Source organism: Rhinatrema bivittatum, chromosome 2 (assembly GCF_901001135.1).
Source record: "Rhinatrema bivittatum chromosome 2, aRhiBiv1.1, whole genome shotgun sequence".
Taxonomy (NCBI): domain Eukaryota; kingdom Metazoa; phylum Chordata; class Amphibia; order Gymnophiona; family Rhinatrematidae; genus Rhinatrema; species Rhinatrema bivittatum.
In genome coordinates this window covers 696715870-696735432 of record NC_042616.1, presented here as the reverse complement: position 1 = coordinate 696735432, position 19563 = coordinate 696715870, and the positions used below count along the sequence as shown (strand labels likewise).

At 44.8% G+C, this 19563-nt stretch overlaps 1 protein-coding gene across 3 annotated transcripts in view; it reads right to left on the bottom strand.

Annotated features, from left to right (window-relative positions):
- Positions 1-19563, bottom strand: part of SLC7A13 (solute carrier family 7 member 13) — a 147402-nt gene that overhangs the window by 119248 nt on the left and 8591 nt on the right. For 2 of the 3 annotated variants that reach the window (XM_029591621.1, XM_029591623.1), the window contains exon 2: positions 16935-17467. In XM_029591621.1, coding sequence (XP_029447481.1) covers positions 16935-17448 — 514 coding nt within the window. In that variant the 5' untranslated portion in view covers positions 17449-17467. Of the gene's footprint in view, positions 1-16934; positions 17468-18780; positions 19045-19563 lie in introns of those variants that run through there. The other variant, XM_029591622.1, reaches the window with a different exon arrangement.

Sequence of the window (19563 nt, the reverse complement as noted above, 5' to 3'; positions counted from 1 at the left end):
TTGATCTTTGCATTCACAATTGGCATCTTCCTTAAAAATTAGTCATCCAGCTCCAGCATACTCATAGACTTGCTTAATCCTCTTTACAGTAACCTCCAACTTTTGGTTTCCAAGACAAGTCAGTCATTCCCATGGTAAACAGGCATTTCTCCTGTAGGTTCAAAATTTTTTAAAAAGGACAGTGGTGGACTAGAAGCAGGTACAGACATACAAATTCCAGTGTCTCCCGCAACAAGCAACACCTTTTACAGTGACTAGCAAACCAATCTTAGGAAACACAAAGAGTTTCCTCCAGGACTCCATGAGATCTTACAATTATTGAGAGATGATGTAGAAACCATGGCGTGGTCTGTGGACACCTAGCCTGAGTTGGGGTTGACGCTACCTGAGAGGGAAAACCCCCACAGGTCCCCAACGTCAGGAGGCGAGGCCAGAGGAAGACAGGGGCTAGCTAGAGCTTCCCCAATACCAGTCCATGTTCCCTGCAGGTTGGGCCCTTGGTTGCTGGGGCCGACTGGACTATGGTGGGCCCCTGAGAAGTGGTATTGGTGCTGGGTTCGAAGCTGGAGAAGGAACAAGATAGGAGACAGGTGGCTGGCTGGCAAAGCAAGACAGGCTGAGTTCAGGTGCCAGCAGCAGGGAGAGGAGACGGACGCCTGCCTAGAATCCGAAGGCAGTTGGCAGGCTGGCCAGGGATGGCCTAGAGCCAGGATCCCGCAGAAGGGTTGACAGGCAAAGTGAAGTCCAGTCCAAGGTTCAGAGGCAGGCGGCAGATGAGCAGAGTGAAGTCCAGTCCAAGGTTCAGAGCCAGGAGATCCGTCCGAAAGAGTTTCCAGGAAGAAGGGAACAAGGTTTGCTCCTGGAGCAGGAGTCAGGTGCTGGAACAGAAGTCCTTCTACGAGAAGCGCAGGATCCCAAGTGAAGCAACGTAGGAATGGCCCGAGGGAGCCTTATATATGCCCACACTGATGATGTCATTCTCCAGGGCGGTCCCAGGTTTCCCACCATAGGCCTTTTAAATAGCTGCTGATGCCATGCGTGCGCGCGCCTAGGGGGAACCCCAGGCGGGGCCGGAATCTGGCGGCGTCTCATGTGCTGGAGAGGCCGAGGAGGCCCTGACATCGGTAGGTGTGTGCGGAGTGGAACCAGAGAGGCAGGCCGTGGCAGCCGACGTCCCAGGCAGGACCTGGAGGCATTGCTGGGTAGATGGAGCCGGCATGGGGGTTCTGTGGCCGGTGAGTGCAACAGACGAAGAATTCAAAGAGTGCCAGGCACACAAACAAAAAAATGAATTTTTAAATTTTACCCCTACCAACTGCATGAATTTTCTGTGCACAAAAAGAGGTATCAAAGAAAGTATTCCTGGGGGGCATGTTTAAAATGAGAAGGTGGGAGACATATTGAGTACTTTTTGGCTAAAGTTATGTGCATAGGTTTGGTCGGAAAATAGCTGTCTTAACTATACCTGGATATATGCATAATTTTAACTTAATGAATTCAGTTGCAGACTTGTGAGCATAAGTCCTGCTGAATGTCTTGGGAAAGTTATATGCATAACGTTCCCCAGATATTTTTGCTACTTGCCAGCTTATTGAGAGGCAATATTCAGTAAACCAGTGAATGGCAAAAATATTCAGGGAATGTTACACATGCTACTGTTCCCAGATATTCAGTGGATTTATTCCCACAAGACAGCAGTTTTTCCAACCAGACTTTTGCATGCAACTTTAGCTAGTGAATGCTCAATATGTGCTCTTACCTCCATATTCTTCTTTTTTTATCTGGATAATGTTTGTGTGCACAACAAGTGGTGTACACAATTTATGCAGTCAGTGGGAGTAAGATTTCAAAACTTGGCTTTTGGGTGCATAACTCAAAAAATAGTGTGCATAAAAACTTTGAATATTGATCTCTAAGCTTTTTAACAGACTAACATTTTCATTTGTTGGATTCTGTTCACCAATGAGTGAGTATTTTTTTTTAATGTTTTTAAGACTGACCTGAACCCCGTGTGGTATATGGTGTGGGTTTTGGAGCAGGACACACTGCCTCCTGGATACTGATGGCTGATAGAGGACTCTCAAAGTGTATAAGCATCCAGAGCACTAGCTGTGACTGTTTGAGGATATCCAGGAACGTAAGTATTTCCATGAACATATCTTTGTCCATCATAGTGCCTTTTGTGTATTCAAGTATGTGTCATTTCATGTGGTATCTGTCTCTGTGTAACATGTTGGTGTGACAATTCCTGGGGTCCCCTGTCTTGTTTCTGAATGTTACTTGGTCTAATTTTTGCAAGATATGCTTCCTTTTTCTGTCCTTCTTTGTTATGCCTGTGTGTCTGTGTGCTGTGGCATTATTTCTTTTCTGGGTCTTTGGATGTTGATATGTGTTGCATGTAGTGGAAAGTCATATGCTATCACTTTGATCCCTGCACTGTGTCTGTTATTTTGCCTGTCTATTCCTTTCTTGGTTACACTGTATACCATCTTTCTTCTGTGCATCCTGTTTCTGTATTCATTGTTCATAATTTTTAGTAGAACTGTTACTCCCTGTATCTAAATTTCATCGTACATTTTCTCTTTTCTCCTATCTAACCACAGCAGGCAGCAGCCTTTCCAAAAAGTCAGAATCCTGCAGTCAATGAACCCCATCATTGGAAAAATGTATGCATGCATGTGTAAACCGCCACTCTTGTGGGATGGGAAGGCTGTCGTGACTGGTACTGATCTGACTGGTGTTAAAAATGTAGTCTTCAAAATAGGCAGCAAGCTCTCAGATGTTGCCCACAAGAGAGTGCAGTCCAATGCCTTCCTCCCTACTGGGTCTCACTTAGGACTGGAGTGCATAGGGATCCGAGGTACTACCACCCACCCAGCGACGTCTCTTGCAGTTAAAGAGGGCAGGCAAGGATAAATAGAATAACATTGTATTTGTTATAATTTTATTTAAAAACACTTCTTTAAAGCAAACATACTGTTTCTTAATACCACTGTGAACATTTAAACAACAATTTTCTCAATAAACCTTAACATATATTTCTTTTTTTTGTCCTACAAAAGCGTAAAAACTATAACTAAACAAGAAATTAAAAAAAAATATGCTCAAGTTGCTTCTACCTCATCTACTTATCAGATAAGTGCTACAGTTAAACTTCCCTTTTTTTCTTTATATTAAAGTTAATGTTCCATATATTGTTTCTTTTAACTAAAAGAAAATTGATTCTTTGTTTCCTTTTTTTTTTTTTTTTTTTTAATTTAGGTCCAGTATTCCTTCTCCTCATTGTGTTCAGGTAAGTAAAGTTTTATACTTTCGTTATTCTACTTTTTCTTTATCTCTTCTGTTCTCTTTAGTGTCTCTCTCTTTCTGTTAACTTTAATAACTCCACACTTGCACATGTGTAAGCTCAGGCCTGGCTATAATGATTACGTGTTCTATTATAACACTTATCTGCTTCTTCTTCTGTTGGTGCTGGCCAGTTTTTCTTGTCTTCTTTCTCTTCTTTTCATTGACTCTGGAGTCTTCTTCTTTAACCTACTACCTTGCTATTTGACTAGTCAGAATGTTCCCTTAGGGGTACATTTGTGCACGCTACCCGGTGCGCACAAATGTACACCCGATTTTATAACATGCATGTGCTGCCTCGCGCATCTTATAAAATCCTGGGTCAGCGTGCGCAAAGGGATGCACACTTGTGCACCTTGCGCATGCCGAGCCCTAGGGGAGCCCCGATGGCTTTCCCCGTTCCCTCCAAGGCTGCTCCGAAATTGGAGCGACCTCGGAGGGAACTTTTTTTCGACTCCCCCCCCCACCTTCCCATCCCTTCCCCTATCTAACCCTCCCCCCAGCCCTACCTAAATCCCCCCCCCTACCTTTTGTTGTCAAAGTTACGCCTGCCTAACTTGTGCGCGCCAGTCGGCTGCCGGCGTGCGAACCTCTGGCACAGCGGCTGTGCTGGAGGACTTGGGACCACTCCCGCACCGCCCCCAGACCGCTGCCCTGCCCCCGGCCCGCCCATTTTTGAAAGCCCCGGGACATTTGCGCGTCCCGGAGCTTGTGTGCGCTGCCGAGCCTATGCAAAATAGGCTCGGTGTGCGCAGGGGTAGATGTAATGTCCCCGATGGCTTTTTGAAACTGTAATGCTAACTAAATTAAATAAAAAAATAATCAAAATAACCCTATCTTTCTTTTTATATGAAAGAACAGTTCACACATTAATATAACAATAACTTCTACCACACAATCATTCGCTTTTTCCTCTTCCTGCTAAAATGTTCTTAAGGGTTCCTCAAATTCTAGATAAAATTCTGTTTCTTCATATATAGTGCACTTATAGGCAGGCAGGAGTCTCTGATTTTTTTTTATAGTAACAGCATATGATGTGCTTCTCATATATATAACAAAAATAGTCTCTCCGTATAGGCTACTATATCCTCACTATAAGATTAAACAACATTAAACCAACACTTGTGAGGAGCCCAATTTTTATCAATGTTTATCAATAAATATAAACTTTTTTTTATAACATATGGGAATAAGTATCAGATAGTAGTATGCTGTTAACCAATACAGTTGTCTGGCTCTTGCCCACAAAGAGCTGCAACCAGTTTCATGTATGCTGCAAAGGAGATCACTTCATTTACTGTTTCCCAATGTTTTTTTTAACATGAGTTATTTCAAATGTGAAAAACACTATGGGGCAGATTTTTAAAAAGTACGCCAGATTTTAAAAGATACGGCAGCCTGCGCACGCCGAGCCGCGCAGCCTGCCTCCGTTCCCTCCGAGGCCGCTCCGAAATTGGAGCGGCCTCGGAGGGAACTTTTTTTGTCCCCTCCAACCTTTCCCTCCCTTCCCCTATCTAAACCACCCCCCAGCCCTAACTAAATCCCCCTCCCCTACCTTATTTCGTTAAGTTATGCATGCTTCTGGCAGGCGTAACTTGTGTGTGTCGCCGGCTCCCTGCCCCGGCACAGGCCGCTGTGCCGGAGCACTCGGCCCCACCCCCGTACCACCCTCACGCCTCCTGCCCCTCCCACGGACAGCCATCATGCCCCGGACATGTCCCGAACGTTGCGTCGCCCCCAACACATCCCCCACATGCCCCCAAGCAAAGCCCTGGGACTTACGCGCGTCCCGGGGCTTTGTGCGCGCTGGCGACCTATGCAAAATAGGGCACGCCAAATAGGCATGCCGGCGCGCAAGTGCCCTCCGCACGTAAATCAGGCACGATTTACACGTGCAGGGTTTTTTAAATCTATCCCTATATTTGTTTTATCCCAGATTTTTGCTTCAGTCATATACTGTATTAATCACCATGCTTTAAAAACCTTTATGCGAAATACACATCTCTCACCAACACCACAGTGTTCCAAAATTTTACCTAAAAAAGACAATTTTTTCTTTTCTTTTTTTTCAATTTTTTTTTACTTATCTTCTTTGTCTTTTAATGCTGCCCTCCACGTTGTATGCACTGTTTAACTCCCAACATTGACAATGTTTCGGCGGCTGTTCCCACATTCTTCTCGGGATTTAACTAATATTCTTGGTCGTAACCGGCTCCGTCCCACAGCACTCCTTCAGCAAGTGGCGCTTCGCGCTCAAACTTCTAACACCGGAAGTGTACATTTTTAAATTGTGGAACCTCCTGCAACATGTACCAATCAGCTTTCTCAAACCAAACACACAGACCAATCCACCTCTTTGTTGAGACCTTCGGGGTGTACCGTCCGCAGTTTAAAGATCCACTTCTGTTCTTTTTGTAGCAGCTTTAGGTTTAAATCGCCTCTGTGTTCGTCTTCAATAAGTACTTCCAGCACTGTGCATCTCAGACTCTCAAAAGGATGCCCCTTTTCCACACAATGTTGCACAAGTGGTGCTTCAATTTCAAAACAATTTCAAACATTTAAGAGCACTTTTGTGATCTATCAGGCGGGTCTTTAATCTCCTCATAGTTTTCCCCACGTTTAATACTTCGCACGGACATCAAATGACATACACAAGCATATTAGTTAAACACGAAGTTCTTCTGATAGGGACATAATCTTTCAGCTTAGTAATGGGCATTTGAACATTAGCATGGGCTATAGGGCACATCGAGTAGGAATCACATGGGTAATGGCCCACCACTTCCACAGTTCTAATGGCTTAAAAAAAGAATGAACTACTCGGTCCTTGATGTTATTACCACGTTTAAACGCTACCATTGGCTGTTCTCTAAACACAGAGTGTAGTTGTAAAATATGCCAGTGCTTCTTAATGCTATATGGAACCTCTTGTATGCCCTCTGAAAAAGGTAATACACAAGTCAAACGTGTGTTTTTTTCTTTTTTCTGTGGGACTAACAACAATTCTCTATTGTTCCACCTTGCCCACTTCTAAGCTCACCGCACAACACTTATTGGATAGCTTCTATCAAGAAACCTCTGGCTCATGTCTTTAGACCTTTCTTTAAATTCTTCAGTAGATGAATAAAGCCTTCTCAGCCATAAGAATTGTCCAAAGGGTATACTGTTGATTAATTTTTGAGGATGGCAACTAGAATAACTTAATAATATGTTCCTGTCTGTGGGTTTTTTATAGATTGTGAAAAGAAACCGCGCTGCCTCAATGAATATCTGAATGTCTAAATATGGTACCTTCGATCCCCCGAAGGCATAGGTAAACTGAAGTGCAGAGTCACAAGTGTTCAACCAATCCATAAATTGACCAAACATTTCCTGGCCACCCGACCACACGATGATAATGTCGTCTATGAAACGACACCAAAATAATATGTACTGTCTATACAGTGAGATGTCCAACCATTATTTTTCAAACCGCCCCACATAGAGACTTGCTACACTTGTGGCCAGGATTGCCCCCATCACCGTGCCGCTGACCTGTTGATAAAATATCCTGTCAAATAAAAAGAAATTCTGCTTTAAAGCCAATGATGCTAATGTGACTATAAAATGAACCAGAGTGTACTCTCTAATTCCCTTTTCTGTTAGTGTGTCCCCAATTAATCGCAAAGCGGCATTTTGCGGGATATTCGTGTGTAATGACGCCACATCAATGGTGGCCAAAGACACTCCTTCTAATGGAATATTAGAATCTTCCAACATTTTAATTCCACCTCCGTCCTCCCAACTTCCACCAACCCTGAGCCTCCCCTTCCCATCCCTGAACCCTTATCCCTGTTATGGTTAGCGGTGTTTGGGTGGATTCTTGGGTACTGTGGCAGATGACCATGCCCATGGGGAGGAGCCCCGTGGGGAGCCACAGTACTGGGCTAGACTCAGGACGCACAAACACAGATTCAGATCTTTTATTGTACAGCTTTGATGTGTACCACCAGAGGAGGCAGTAGTGAGGTGATCCAGAGATAGCAGTCTCGGGACCCTCGGCAGAGGGGACCCGTCTCACCACGTTGGTATAGGGGGATTCCGGTGAAGGTTTCCCAGCAAGGCAATGTTGTAGATGAGACAGACTGAGAGTTAGATTACTCACTAGATGGTAGCTGTAGGTTGGCGATTCCACCAGGCAGAAGTAGATGGTACAGGCAGCGAGGCAGGGAGAGCAGTCCCTCAAGGAGCGAGTACCTGATCCCTGTAAGGCACCTGAAATAAACAGAAGGCCCCCGAGGAGTGGGTACCCAGGTTAGAGATTACCCCGAAGGGCAGAGAGAGAGCCAGCAGCAGCACGGAAGCAGCAGAGTAGCTTAGACCGGCCGAGACCAATCCTTGCTAACTCAGTGAGCTAGCAAACAAGTACAGGCTATATACCTGGATGGTGTGACATCACTTGAGGGGGACTCCTCCGAGGTTCGCCCCATAGCTGGAATAAAGATGTGGGTAGCATGCACGCGCACACCCTAGTTGGGCCTTGTGTGGCAACGCCATAGCCGTTCCGGGGACGCCGGAGAGGGCGGCTTGCAGATGCAGTGGTGAGCGGGAGGAGCTGAGAAAAAGGTGAGGCATAAGGGGTGAAGCCGTCTGAGACCAACGGACACAACAGTACCCCCCTTCAAAGGGCACCCTCCGGGCTTCCTACCTGGTCTTGGTTTCTGAGGATGCATTCTTTGGAATTGTTGAAGCATCTCTTTATCCATGATATTTGCCAAAAGTTTCCAAGAGTTTTCTTCAGGTCCATAACCCTCCCATGACAGGAGGTATTCCCATATTCTGCATCTCTTTCTCACATCAAGGATTGCGTCTACCTTATATTCGATGTCTTCTTCTGCATCAATAGATGTAACTTCAGGTGTCTTGGTTGAGAACTCACTAAGGACTAATGGTTTCAATAGTGAGACATGGAACGTATTATGAATCTTCAATGCTGGTGGAAGTTTTAAACTATAGGTGAGATTGCCTAGTTGTCAGAGAATGGGAAAGGGTCCGACGTAGCGAGGAGCAAAACGAGCTGATGGTAGATTGAGTCTTAAGTGCTTAGTGGATAGTCAAACTTTATCACCTGGCTTGAATTTTGGAGCCTTGTCGTGATGAGCATCATAGCCTTTCTTTGCTCTTAGTCCTGCTTTATGAAGCATTTCTTTAGTTTTAGCCCAAAGTTGTTAAATATCTTTGGCAGTAGATAGAGCTGCCAAGGACGACACTGACAGTGGAAGTGGTAATGGTGGTGCTGGTAGTTGTCCATAGACCACTTCGAATGGTGTTGATCTAGTAGATGTTGCTGGATGAGAGTTGATGGCGAATTCAGTCCAGGGCAACAGTTCAGCCCTGTCATTTTGGCGAGAGCCCACATAGGCACGAATGAACTGCTTGAGTGTCCTATTCAGTCTCTCCGTTTGCCCATTAGACTGTGGATGGTATACAGAGGTGAAGTCGAGAGAAATATCAAACTTCTTGCACAGTGCTTTCCAAAACTTAGCTGTGAATTGGGCTCCTCGATCAGAGATGATGTGCTTTGGCATGCCGTGTAGGCAAAAGATGTGCGTGATGAAAAGCTTTGCAAGCTCCATGGCTGTGGGTAAGCCAGGGAGAGCCATGAAGTGAACCATTTTTGAGAAACGATCTACTGTTACCCAGATTGTGTTGTTTCCTCCTGAGAGTGGTAAGTCTACAACAAAGTCTGTAGCAATGTGAGTCCATGGGTCATCTGGTACTGGCAAGGGTTGAAGTAGGCCCCAAGGCCAACCGGGTGGCGGATTCTGTCTGGCACAATTTGAGCAAGAAGCAATGTAGGAGAATGTGTCTTCCTTCATGGTGGGCCACCAGTAATACGTCTGCAGTTTAGCCAGAGTTCTGCATTGACCAGGGTGTCCAGCCAGTTTAGAGTTGTGAGCCCATGCTAACAGCTTTTTTCTGAGGTTCTTGGGTACAATGGTTTTACCCCCAGGTACTGGGTGAGTAGCTGACAAAATGACTCTTTTCGGGTCGATGATATGCTGTGGTTCATCTGGAATGTCCTCCGAGAGGAATGAGCGAGATAGGGCATCTGCTCTGACATTTTTATCTCCAGGGCGGTATTTCAGCACAAAGTCAAATCTGTTGAAGAACAGGGACCATCTCGCTTGCCTATGGTTTAGGCGCTGTCCGTGGCGGAGGTAATCCAGATTTTTATGGTCTGTAAATACTGTGATCTGATGTTGTGCTCCTTCAAGCCAAGGGCACCACTCCTCGAATGCCATCTTTATTGCCAGGAGCTCTTTATCTCCTATGCCGTAGTTCTTCTCCACAGGTGAGAAGCGACAGGAGAAAAATGAGCATGGGTGTAAGGCCTTGGAATCACCGGCCTGGCTTAGCATGCCCCTACACCAACGTCTGAGGCATCAACCTCTACTATGAAGGGCATGGTCGGGTCCGGATGTCGGAGGCATGGCTTGCTCGAGAAGGCATCTTTCAGTTTCTGGAATGCTGTTACTGCCTCCATAGACCAATTGGCGATGTTGGCACCTTTGTTCGTCATTGCTGTAAGCGGAACAGTTAGTGAGGAATAGTTCTTGATGAATGTTCAGTAGTAGTTGGTAAATCCCAGAAATCGTCTGAGAGCCTTTAGACCAGTGGGTTGTGTCCATTTCTTAATGCTCTCCAGCTTCTGTGGGTCCCTTTGGAAACCTTGGTTGGAAACAATGTACCCTAAGAAAGGCACTGATTCCTTGTGAAACTCGCACTTAGACAATTTGGCGTACAGACGATTCTCGTGGAGTCTTTGCAATACTCTTTTGACATCCTCCAGATGAGTGGTCATATCTTGGGAGAATATTAAGATGTCATCTAGGTACACAACGACACATTTGTAGAGAAGGTCCCGCAGAATGTCGTTCATCAAGTTCTGGAAGACAGCCAGGGCATTGCACAGGCCAAAAGGCTTCACTAGATATTCAAAGTGACCGTCCCGGGTATTAAAGGCTGTCTTCCATTCATCGCCAGAGCAGATGTGAACTAAGTTGTAGGCTCCCTTGAGATCAAGCTTGGAGAATATCTTTGCTCCCAGTAGTCTCTCAAATAGCTCTGAGATGAGTGGTAAGGGATAGCGATCTTTCACAGTGATCTCATTTAGACCTCTGTAGTCTATACATGGATGCAACATACCGTCCTTTTTCCCCCACAAAGAAGAAGCCTGCGCCGGCAGGAGACTTGGAGGGTCTTATGAAGCCTTTCTGAAGGTTCTCCTGTATATATTCGGACATGGCTTTATTTTCTACCATGGAGCGAGGGTAGACCCTTCCTTTAGATGGTTCAGTGTTAGGCTTCAAATTGATGGTGCAGTCATAGGATCTGTGTGGCAGCTTCTTTGGAAAATACATCTTGAAAAGATGCATATTGAGGCGGCAACCCAGGCATCACTGGGGTAGCTGGCATGCAGAGTAAAGGAGCGACTTCCATCAGACATTTACCATGGCAATCTGGACCGCAACGTGGAAGTTCCAGAGAGGCCCAATTGAATTGAAGCATATGCTGCTGCAGCCACAGTAGCCCCAGTACTACAGGGTGCATGGCCTTCTCTAGAACAAAGAAGAATATAGTTTCAGAATGGAGAGCACCGGTCCATAGACATACTGCTTCGGTGAGCTGGGTTACTTCACCCGGTAAGGGCTCTCCATAAATTGAAGATAGGAGTAGTGGAGACGTCATGGTGGTAGTGGGAATCCGCAAGTGCTCCACTAGTCATTGTAAAATGAAATTACCTCCTGCCCCTGAGTCCACTAGGGCAAGAGTCTGATATTCTAAGGGTGTGCAGATAAAGGATACAGGAAGAGAGAGTGGAGGAGAGGGTGCAGTAAGACCTAAGGAGTCCTCCCACAGGACTTAGATCTGCCAGTTTCCCAGATATATAGGACATGTTTGAACAGCATGGCCAGCTTGTCTACAATACATGCATAGTCCCAGGTTCTTCCGTGTTTTTCTGTCTTTTGACGTCAGGTGACTGCAGCCTAATTGCATTGGTTCTTCCTCACCAGCAACTGGACCCGAGGGAACAGGCCTGGGTGTGGACTTAACTTGAGCTTCGCCCTGAAGGGGTCTTCTGGGAGTCTTGGTCTCTTGAACCTTGTCACGAAGTCGGCGATCAATCCTTGTTGCCAACTTCACCATTTCAGCCAAGGTCTCAGGCATCTCACGAGCTGCCAGCTTGTCTTTCAAACGAGAGTTCAGTCCTTCAAAGAAGAGGTTCCTAAGGCATTTAGGGTCTCAATGTAATTCAGACACCAGTGTCTTGAATTCTATAGCGAAATCTGATAAAGGTTTAGTAACTTGCTTCAGGTGAACCAACGAAGATCCTGCAGTGGTATGCCAGGCAGGGTCATCAAAAACTGATCTGAACTTTTCAAGGAATCCGGCAAGATCATGTAGGATAGGATCATCGCACTCCCACAGCGAAGAGGCCCAAGCCAACGCTCTTCCATCCAGATAAGACAAGATGTAGGTGGTCTTGGCATAGGCTGTAGGAAAATGGCTAGGTTGCAGGGAAAAGTGCATGCAACACTGGTTAATAAAACCTCTACATTTCCAAACTTCCCCCGAGAAGCGTGTTGGAGCAGATAGAGGTACAATTGTCTTGACCATCACTTCAGGCGGTGTAACTTATTTACCTGAGGTGGTGGGTAAGTTCATCTGTGTGTGCAGCTGGTTGAATGCAGCAGTCAAATTCTCCAGCACATTCTGCTGTTTGGAGATTCGCTGGGCCAGGCCTGGAATGGCCTGCAATGCGGTGAGCTGAGCCAAATCCATGGAGTTAACAATCTGTTATGGTTAGCGGTGTTTGGGTGGATTCTTGGGTACTGTGGCATATGACCAAGCACACGGGGAGGAGCACCTTGGAGAGCCACAGTACTGGGCTAGACACGTCTGGTTGAGAGAGCATTGTACAAATCTCATCGTTGTGTGAGATTCCACACTCCAAAAGACATCAAATCTTCACAAGAGTGCACTGTTCTGTTTGTATGTCTCACTCTGCATGTCAAAGTGGCCCCTAACCCCTACACTACTACATAAACCTCACCTCGAGTTACTAGGTGGGCCTCCTATAGTAGCATAAATAGCTAACTACTACAAGCACTTTATAGATAAGTTCTCTCTCTCTCTCTCTCTCTCTCTCTCTCTCTCTCTCTCTCTCTCTCTCTCTCTCTCTCTCTCTCTCTCTCTGTAGGAAATGCAATAATTGTGGTGTTACTGAAAAGTTAACACACTTTGTGGTAATACCTATGCAAAGCACTAAGATAGTGCACATTACAATAAATAGGCTATTATCATAAAACATGCCCCTCTTCCTATCACCCTAGTTGTGCCCTCCCTTAAAACAGCCCATCTCACCTCTACACGTGACCGTACTTTTTCCATAGCAGGTCCCACTCATTGGAACACACTGCCGCCTGATCTATGCCTTGAACCATGTATGAACAATTTGAAAAAGAAATTGAAAACATGGTTGTTCAAACATGCTTACCCAGAATAAAAAACTTACACCGCCACCTACAAAAATAGACCATTCCATCTTCCTCATACTGAGGAACCACATGGTGTTATCCTCTCTCCTTGCTCACACCGAGGAACCAAGTTAATGTTAATGTTACTGTTATTTCTCATCTATCCTATTTCTTGTTACCCCCCTCCCAGTTTCTTATTCCCTGCTAAAATGTAATTTCCAAACTTTACCAGTTTTGATGTAAACCGGCATGATGTCCACAACTAATGCCGGTATATAAAAATGTTTAAAATAAATAAATAAATAAATAAACATGCAATATTTTGATGAATCTAGCCCTAAGTACTTTATCTTTAAAAATGGTTTCCCTGTCACATGGTACGGTGCCATTTTGATTAGTGGCAGCCAACAGCCCGAGAGCGGGAGATCGCTCCCGGGACCCCCACTGGACCACCAGGTACTTTTAAAAGGTTTTGGGGGGTCGGGAGGGTGGGGGAAGCTAAACGATGTGTTTTAAAGGTCGGGTGGGTTTTTTGTTTATTGGCTCAGGTGCAGCCGATAAAAAAAAACAAACGATCGGACCGCACACAAAAAATTTCCCGATAGTCCCCAAACCCGGAATCGGAACTGATTCCAGTTCCGATTCACATCTCTAGTGACGACCCATTTGCCAAGGTGAGGAACTGTGGGAGGAACCTCGCCTTTTAAGTGGTGCTCAGGTGACGTCATTGGGAGGCGTCCGGCCCGAGGTTCCCTCCCTGGGCCCTTTAAAGGAGGAAGTGCTGGCTGCATGCGCGCCTAGGGGAGGGGCCGAGGATGCCGAGGAATGGAGCCCTGACGGGAGCTCTGCTGTGAGGCCTGCGATGACGGAGGTGAGCAGGGAAGGTGCAGAGGACGCAGTGAGCTGGCTGCAGTGGCGAGAGAGGAGTGCCTGGAGCTTGTGGAGGGAAGCGCGGGGTGAGCAGGCCCGGTCGCGGCACCAGCACGGCCGGGACGCACAACATATTGAACATTAGTACAAAATATAAAGAAAACATTCTTTACCATCATATTTAAAATATTACATATTTTTCTATGTAAGAATCGATCTGTCTTAGTTTTCAAAACTGCTATAATGTGCTTGCATTCAGTTGAGGTGTAAATGACCAAAAAGTGTTTCATCAATAGTTGTGGTTACTAACAGTACAAGTGCACTGGATCTGTAAATTTAAATCTATAATATCTGGCTGTTTAATAGCATGAGAATGACTGGGCGCAATGTTAAGGGAAAGGAAATGAGCAAATCGACCAGAGTAGGTAGTATTCTCCTAATAGCTCAGTTAGTGAAGCTGCTTCTTCAGTTAAAGAGTAGGGTCCCTGGTATAGAGTCAGAAAGTTGAGGCTTTTATCCTGAAGTCTTAAGCTGGAAACCCTAATACAACATTTCAGAGGGTTTCCATGAATGTTAGGCCCACACAAAAGATTAAAAGTTCAGTTTTTATAAGTTATTAACCTTACAAGCAGCAAGATGAACTATTTCCAAGACTGACTGTGTCAGTTCTAAAGACTCTACATATATGCAGTAGTCTTTTCTCAGAATCTGTAGCTTTCTTTCTGCCAGGTTTAATTATAGACCAAATTATGGCTACTGTAATAATTTCTCCGAACATGAGTCATGTGCAGTACACGTTGGTATGTGTGAGGTATCATTTAACAGAATCTATCATCTGTGTTCATTCTGAGGGATCAAAAAAATCAGTTCTTACTACTTTTGACCCATAAATTGGCAATACATATTCAAAATCAATATTTTTTTAAAGTTTTCCCAATTTTTTAAAGATGTTCTTTTTTAATATTTTGAAAGAAAAAAAGGCAGGTTTAAATACCTTAAAAGACATGCATATTATAAAATATATACTGTGCTATGATTGTTGTAAATACTGGTAACATTATTTACCAAAACTACTTTCTTCACTAGAGTAGGGGTGGGCAAGTGAGGCCTAGGGGCAAGAATCAACCTGATTTCATGATGTTTGTGGCCTGCATATCTTTTTCCATTCAACTCTAAGCCTGGCCCCTGACAGTGAACGTGACATCATCATCATAAATCTGTCATTGCACACATTGGCTGGCCCCTTTTGATGATGTGTCGGCATCGACGGGCATCATTTGATGAGGTCCGTGACTGAGGGGGTTTCTTATGATGACGCGGTGGTGCCAATGGTGGCATCAGCATCAGCCACATGAGATTCTGGAGGCCGCAGTTCTTGGGGCCACTGTTCCTAGCTTATGGGGACCTGAGCGAAGTGTGTGCTTGGTGTTGGGGGAAGGTTCCTATTGTCATGGAGCATATCTCTCCAAACTGCTCTCTTAGGGCCTGATTTTCAAAAGCATTTATGCACTTAAAAATGGGTTTGAGAAGTATAAATGTACTTTACCCATGTAAATGGCTTTTGAAAATTGCTACAATAGTATGTTGCATTTACAAGAGTAACTCCTTTGAAAATTCACCTGTTAGCCAATGTAGAACTTCTCTCTAGTCCCCACAGAACTTTCTTGGGAGTGACAATGAATGAGGACAATTTTCTTTCACCATCTGGGGAGAAGAAGGAAAGAGAGAAACAACCACCCATGCTGTCTGCAGCCCGCATACCATCTGGGGTATGTCTCTCTCCTGCTGATGGGTTATAGCTGTCTAATATTAGAAAAGGGCCATGTACAGCTATTTGTGACTAGTGCAGCAAATTCTTTAAAACTGCTTATATTGTATCATATGGTATTATGGTGCAGTAATGGCTGAATTTTCAAACGCTGGCGTGAGCAGAAACCAGGGGATACATGTGTGGCTGGGCCACGCACATGACGAACACATTTTAAAAATGGCCCAGCCACGAGTGTTATCTCCTGGTATGTGTGGAAGTGCCGGGTTGTTAAAAAGGGGCAGGCTGTGGGTGAGGTCTGGGCAAGACGGAGGCAGGATGGGGCATGGCGGGTGCAGGATGGGGCTTGTTAGGCCGGCTGGGATAGCAGCCATTAGGCCCTGTTCTGGGGAAATGTGCGCCGGCAGCCGGCAGCCGGCACACAGAACTTACTTCATGTATTCAGATAAAGTAAGTTCCAAAAGAAAAAGAAAAAAGGTAGGAAGAGGGGTTTTAGGGGTTGGGGAGGAGAGGAGAGGAGAGGGGAAAAAGGAGGCAGAGTATTTCTTTATTTAGATTTATATTCCGCTTTTCACACTTTTTTTCAGCGCTTCAAAGTGGATTACATTCAGGTACTGTAGGTATAGGCAGGGGGTTAGGGAAGTTCCCTCCCAGTCTGCTCCTTTATTGTAGTGGACTGGGAGGGTTCTGTGCAAAGGCTGAATTGCGTCACTGCACAATTTTTTAAAAATCCTCCCCTTGCGCGTGCGAGTTGCCACCCACACGCACCTGCGCTTGCCAATATAAAATTGGCCGCGCGCGTGCGAGTGGGTAGCGGATTTTATAACATGCATGCGTTGGCGCTCACCTGTTATAAAATTGGCGCGTCCATGTGCGCACGCCGAGAACCGCGCATACACGGATGTGCACTCGCATGTCTTTTAAAATCCACCTCTTTATGTACAACACTATTACTTTAGAAAAATAGATGAACTGCTAGCATGGGGATGGACTTGTTTGGCGGGTGGCTCTGCATGCCAGATCGGCTGCTATTTTGTTCCTCTCTCTGAGTCTCGGGGTATTATGGTCACTCTATCTGCTTAATTGCCCGTATCTCAGTGCTTTGTGGGGGTCAAGTCACTGTTGGTGCCACGCTCTCAAAAATACTGCTGGCTTTTGTAAAGTGATTCTGTATTACTCTCTCTGCTGCTGCTTTGCTCCTTTCGCAATGTTTCGGGGTCTCATTGCCAAAGGGGAACCATCCCTACTTGAAGAGCCCCCAAAGGAGGACTCCCTCCCACCTCTCCCTCTTGAGGACTCTCAAGAAAGCCATTCCCCTCCCCGGCCCCTGCTGCAGAGGAGAACTTGTAAGGTGGCCTCTTGCCCACCCCTGCACCAAAACACATTACACACTTTATAACAATAATAATAATAATTAAGAGTTTACTTACAAATGCAAGCTGCTGCAATCAACCTGACTGCTCCATATGGGGGCTCACAAGATGGGAAAATTGGTTGCACGATGTAATTTGCAAACGTAATGGCTATGACCGCCTGGGTACTGGGTTCTATAATTAACAAGGAAGACCATAGTCTGATGAAGGCAATGAATTCACCAAAGGCTTCCAGTATATAGGCATAACTGGCACCTGATTTAATGATGGAGGTCCCCAACTCTGCGTAGCACAACGCCCCAAACATTGAAAAGATTCCTCCTAGTGCCCATATAAGCAAGGATAGCCCATAGGAAGCACTGTGCATCAAAACTCCTTTCGGCGATACAAATATTCCAGAACCAATCATGTTTCCCACTATTAAAGTAATGCCGTTGAACAAAGTTATCTCTTTCTTCATTTGCATTTTGTCCTCTTCGGTGATTGATACTTTGTTACTACTGTCCATTTTGCTTCTTCCGTTTTTAGTTGTAAATTGCTTTCTGTAGAATGATGCCCAGAAGCCTGACATCTTCAGTTCTTCTCATTACCTAAACAAAGACAGAAGAAGGAGATGCAGTTTAGCACGTGCAAGCTGAATTAAAAGCATGTAGGAAGTACATAAAGGGGACAGTGCTGATTTTGCCCCCCCAAAAAACAAGGTACAGAGTCAGGACAACTAGTGGCCTCCACCTTTCACTCCTACTGAAATAGGGAAAAGAAAACAATTTGCCACAGTTCAGAAAGATCATAAAACAGTTCACATACTTTTGAAATGCCAAGCATTTTTGCTGTTTTACTTCCCTGACCTATTCCCAAAGGAATGCTTTACAAGGCAGCTGGATAATTTTAGACTTAACCAGCAATATTCAAAAGTGACCATATTGTTTAAAAGGAAAAAAAAAAGTGCCATCTGGGCCTAGCAGCCCAAATTCCCAGTTTCTAACCGCAATTTCTGAAAAAGGGCCCTGCTAGGCTGAGGGTCCCCACCTCCCAAGCCCCTCAAGCAAACTTAAAATTAGAAATAGTCTGGATATTTTCAATGGCACACGCTGTTCCTCTCAGGTTAGCTAAACTCAGATAGCAATGTCCCCTCCTCTACCTCCTTCCCCTTACCCCCAGTTCCAAACCTAACCCTCCCACCCAGCTGGCACCTTACCAAATCCCTTTCAGCTACTGAGATCAAGGTGCGCTACTACCACTTCCGGTGGCTTTCAGCGTTGCTCTTCCTGTCAGATCAGAATGCTACTCTGACAGCAGTGGAATTTCTTTCCTTATAATAAGCAATCTCATCTTACACTCTTTCTTGTGGCAGTTGTATATTCCACCACAGTATATAAGAAAGATTTGTTTTATATCTGTATATTTTTAAGTACAAATGTTTTTTTTACCAGAGTGAAGAGCCAGCTTCATTTTTTGAAATATTTAATTTATAATATCTGCATTCCTGTTAAATGAAATAGCTGAATGAGGAAACTGAACCACATAAAGAACGAGCAGAAAAACTGCATGAAAATAAATCAATAATGAACATTTTAAAAAGAATAAACTTCTAATGCACTGGGAGGCGGACTGTGTAAAATTGCGGGTAATGTATGTGGTACCTCTGCGCATAGGTTACATTCATTTTCAAAGCAAACATATATTTCTCCTCTCTGCAGGACATAACTTGTGTGTGGTAATTTACGTGCATACTTTTTAAAATGTAAAATTTGCTCGGAAATCCAAACTCCACAGGTGAGTCTGTCACAATTAGAAGGGAGTTTGTTAAAAGTTCCTGAAAAAAAAAAAAATATCACCAGTGGTAAAGCTCTTATTGCCAACAATAGCCTTTCATAAAGCAATCCTTTTAGAACCAATGTACCTGCGCTTCGGTCTCTTTTCAGTCCTGTTGGCCTTAACTTTTCTTCTAAGCTCTATTGTAAACCCCTTACAGCTCCAGCCAAACAGGAGATGTCCCCCACCATCCTCAGCGCGACTCCAACTGCCAAAATGTCAGGAGCCTTCTCTCCCGGAAGTGAGCCACTCAGGCTGGGCCTCGCTGCTCGAAGGCTGATTGGTCGTCCCTAAGCGTTCCATAGCACACCGCGCAAACATTCCATCTGGCCTGATGCAAGCCTTCACCCGGGTTTCAGGGATTCACCTACAAACAGGGGTGGGGATCCACGCAGAGTGCTGTTGAAAACAATGAGAGCTCTTGGAGCCATTCAATTTCAGCCGGAAGAAAAATTTAAATTTGCATCAATACTTTATATAAAAATCATCAGACTCTCCCGAGAAAACTGCCTTATAGTGTTGCTTGCAACCATTGGTAGGAACTGTGTTTATTTCAATTAACAGAAAATGCGGTGGAGTCAGGAGTGGTTACACATCCAAATAACAGCCAAAAAAGAAAATGGTAACTGAAGAACAGACTTCTATTGTTCCACAAATAAACCTAAGTAGACAGTCTTCAGCTGTTTTATTTAATACTCTAAATCAAAAGGACAATTCACAACAGGTAGAGGTCTCCCGACATGGGCATTTGTTTGCTGGAGAGGTTGCGTTGAGAAGGACGACAAAGGCATTCATCTTAGCATCAATTAAAGAAGCGAGTAAGTTTCAGGAATTTCAATGCAGCATTTCCCATTGTGCAAGGTTAAATCCT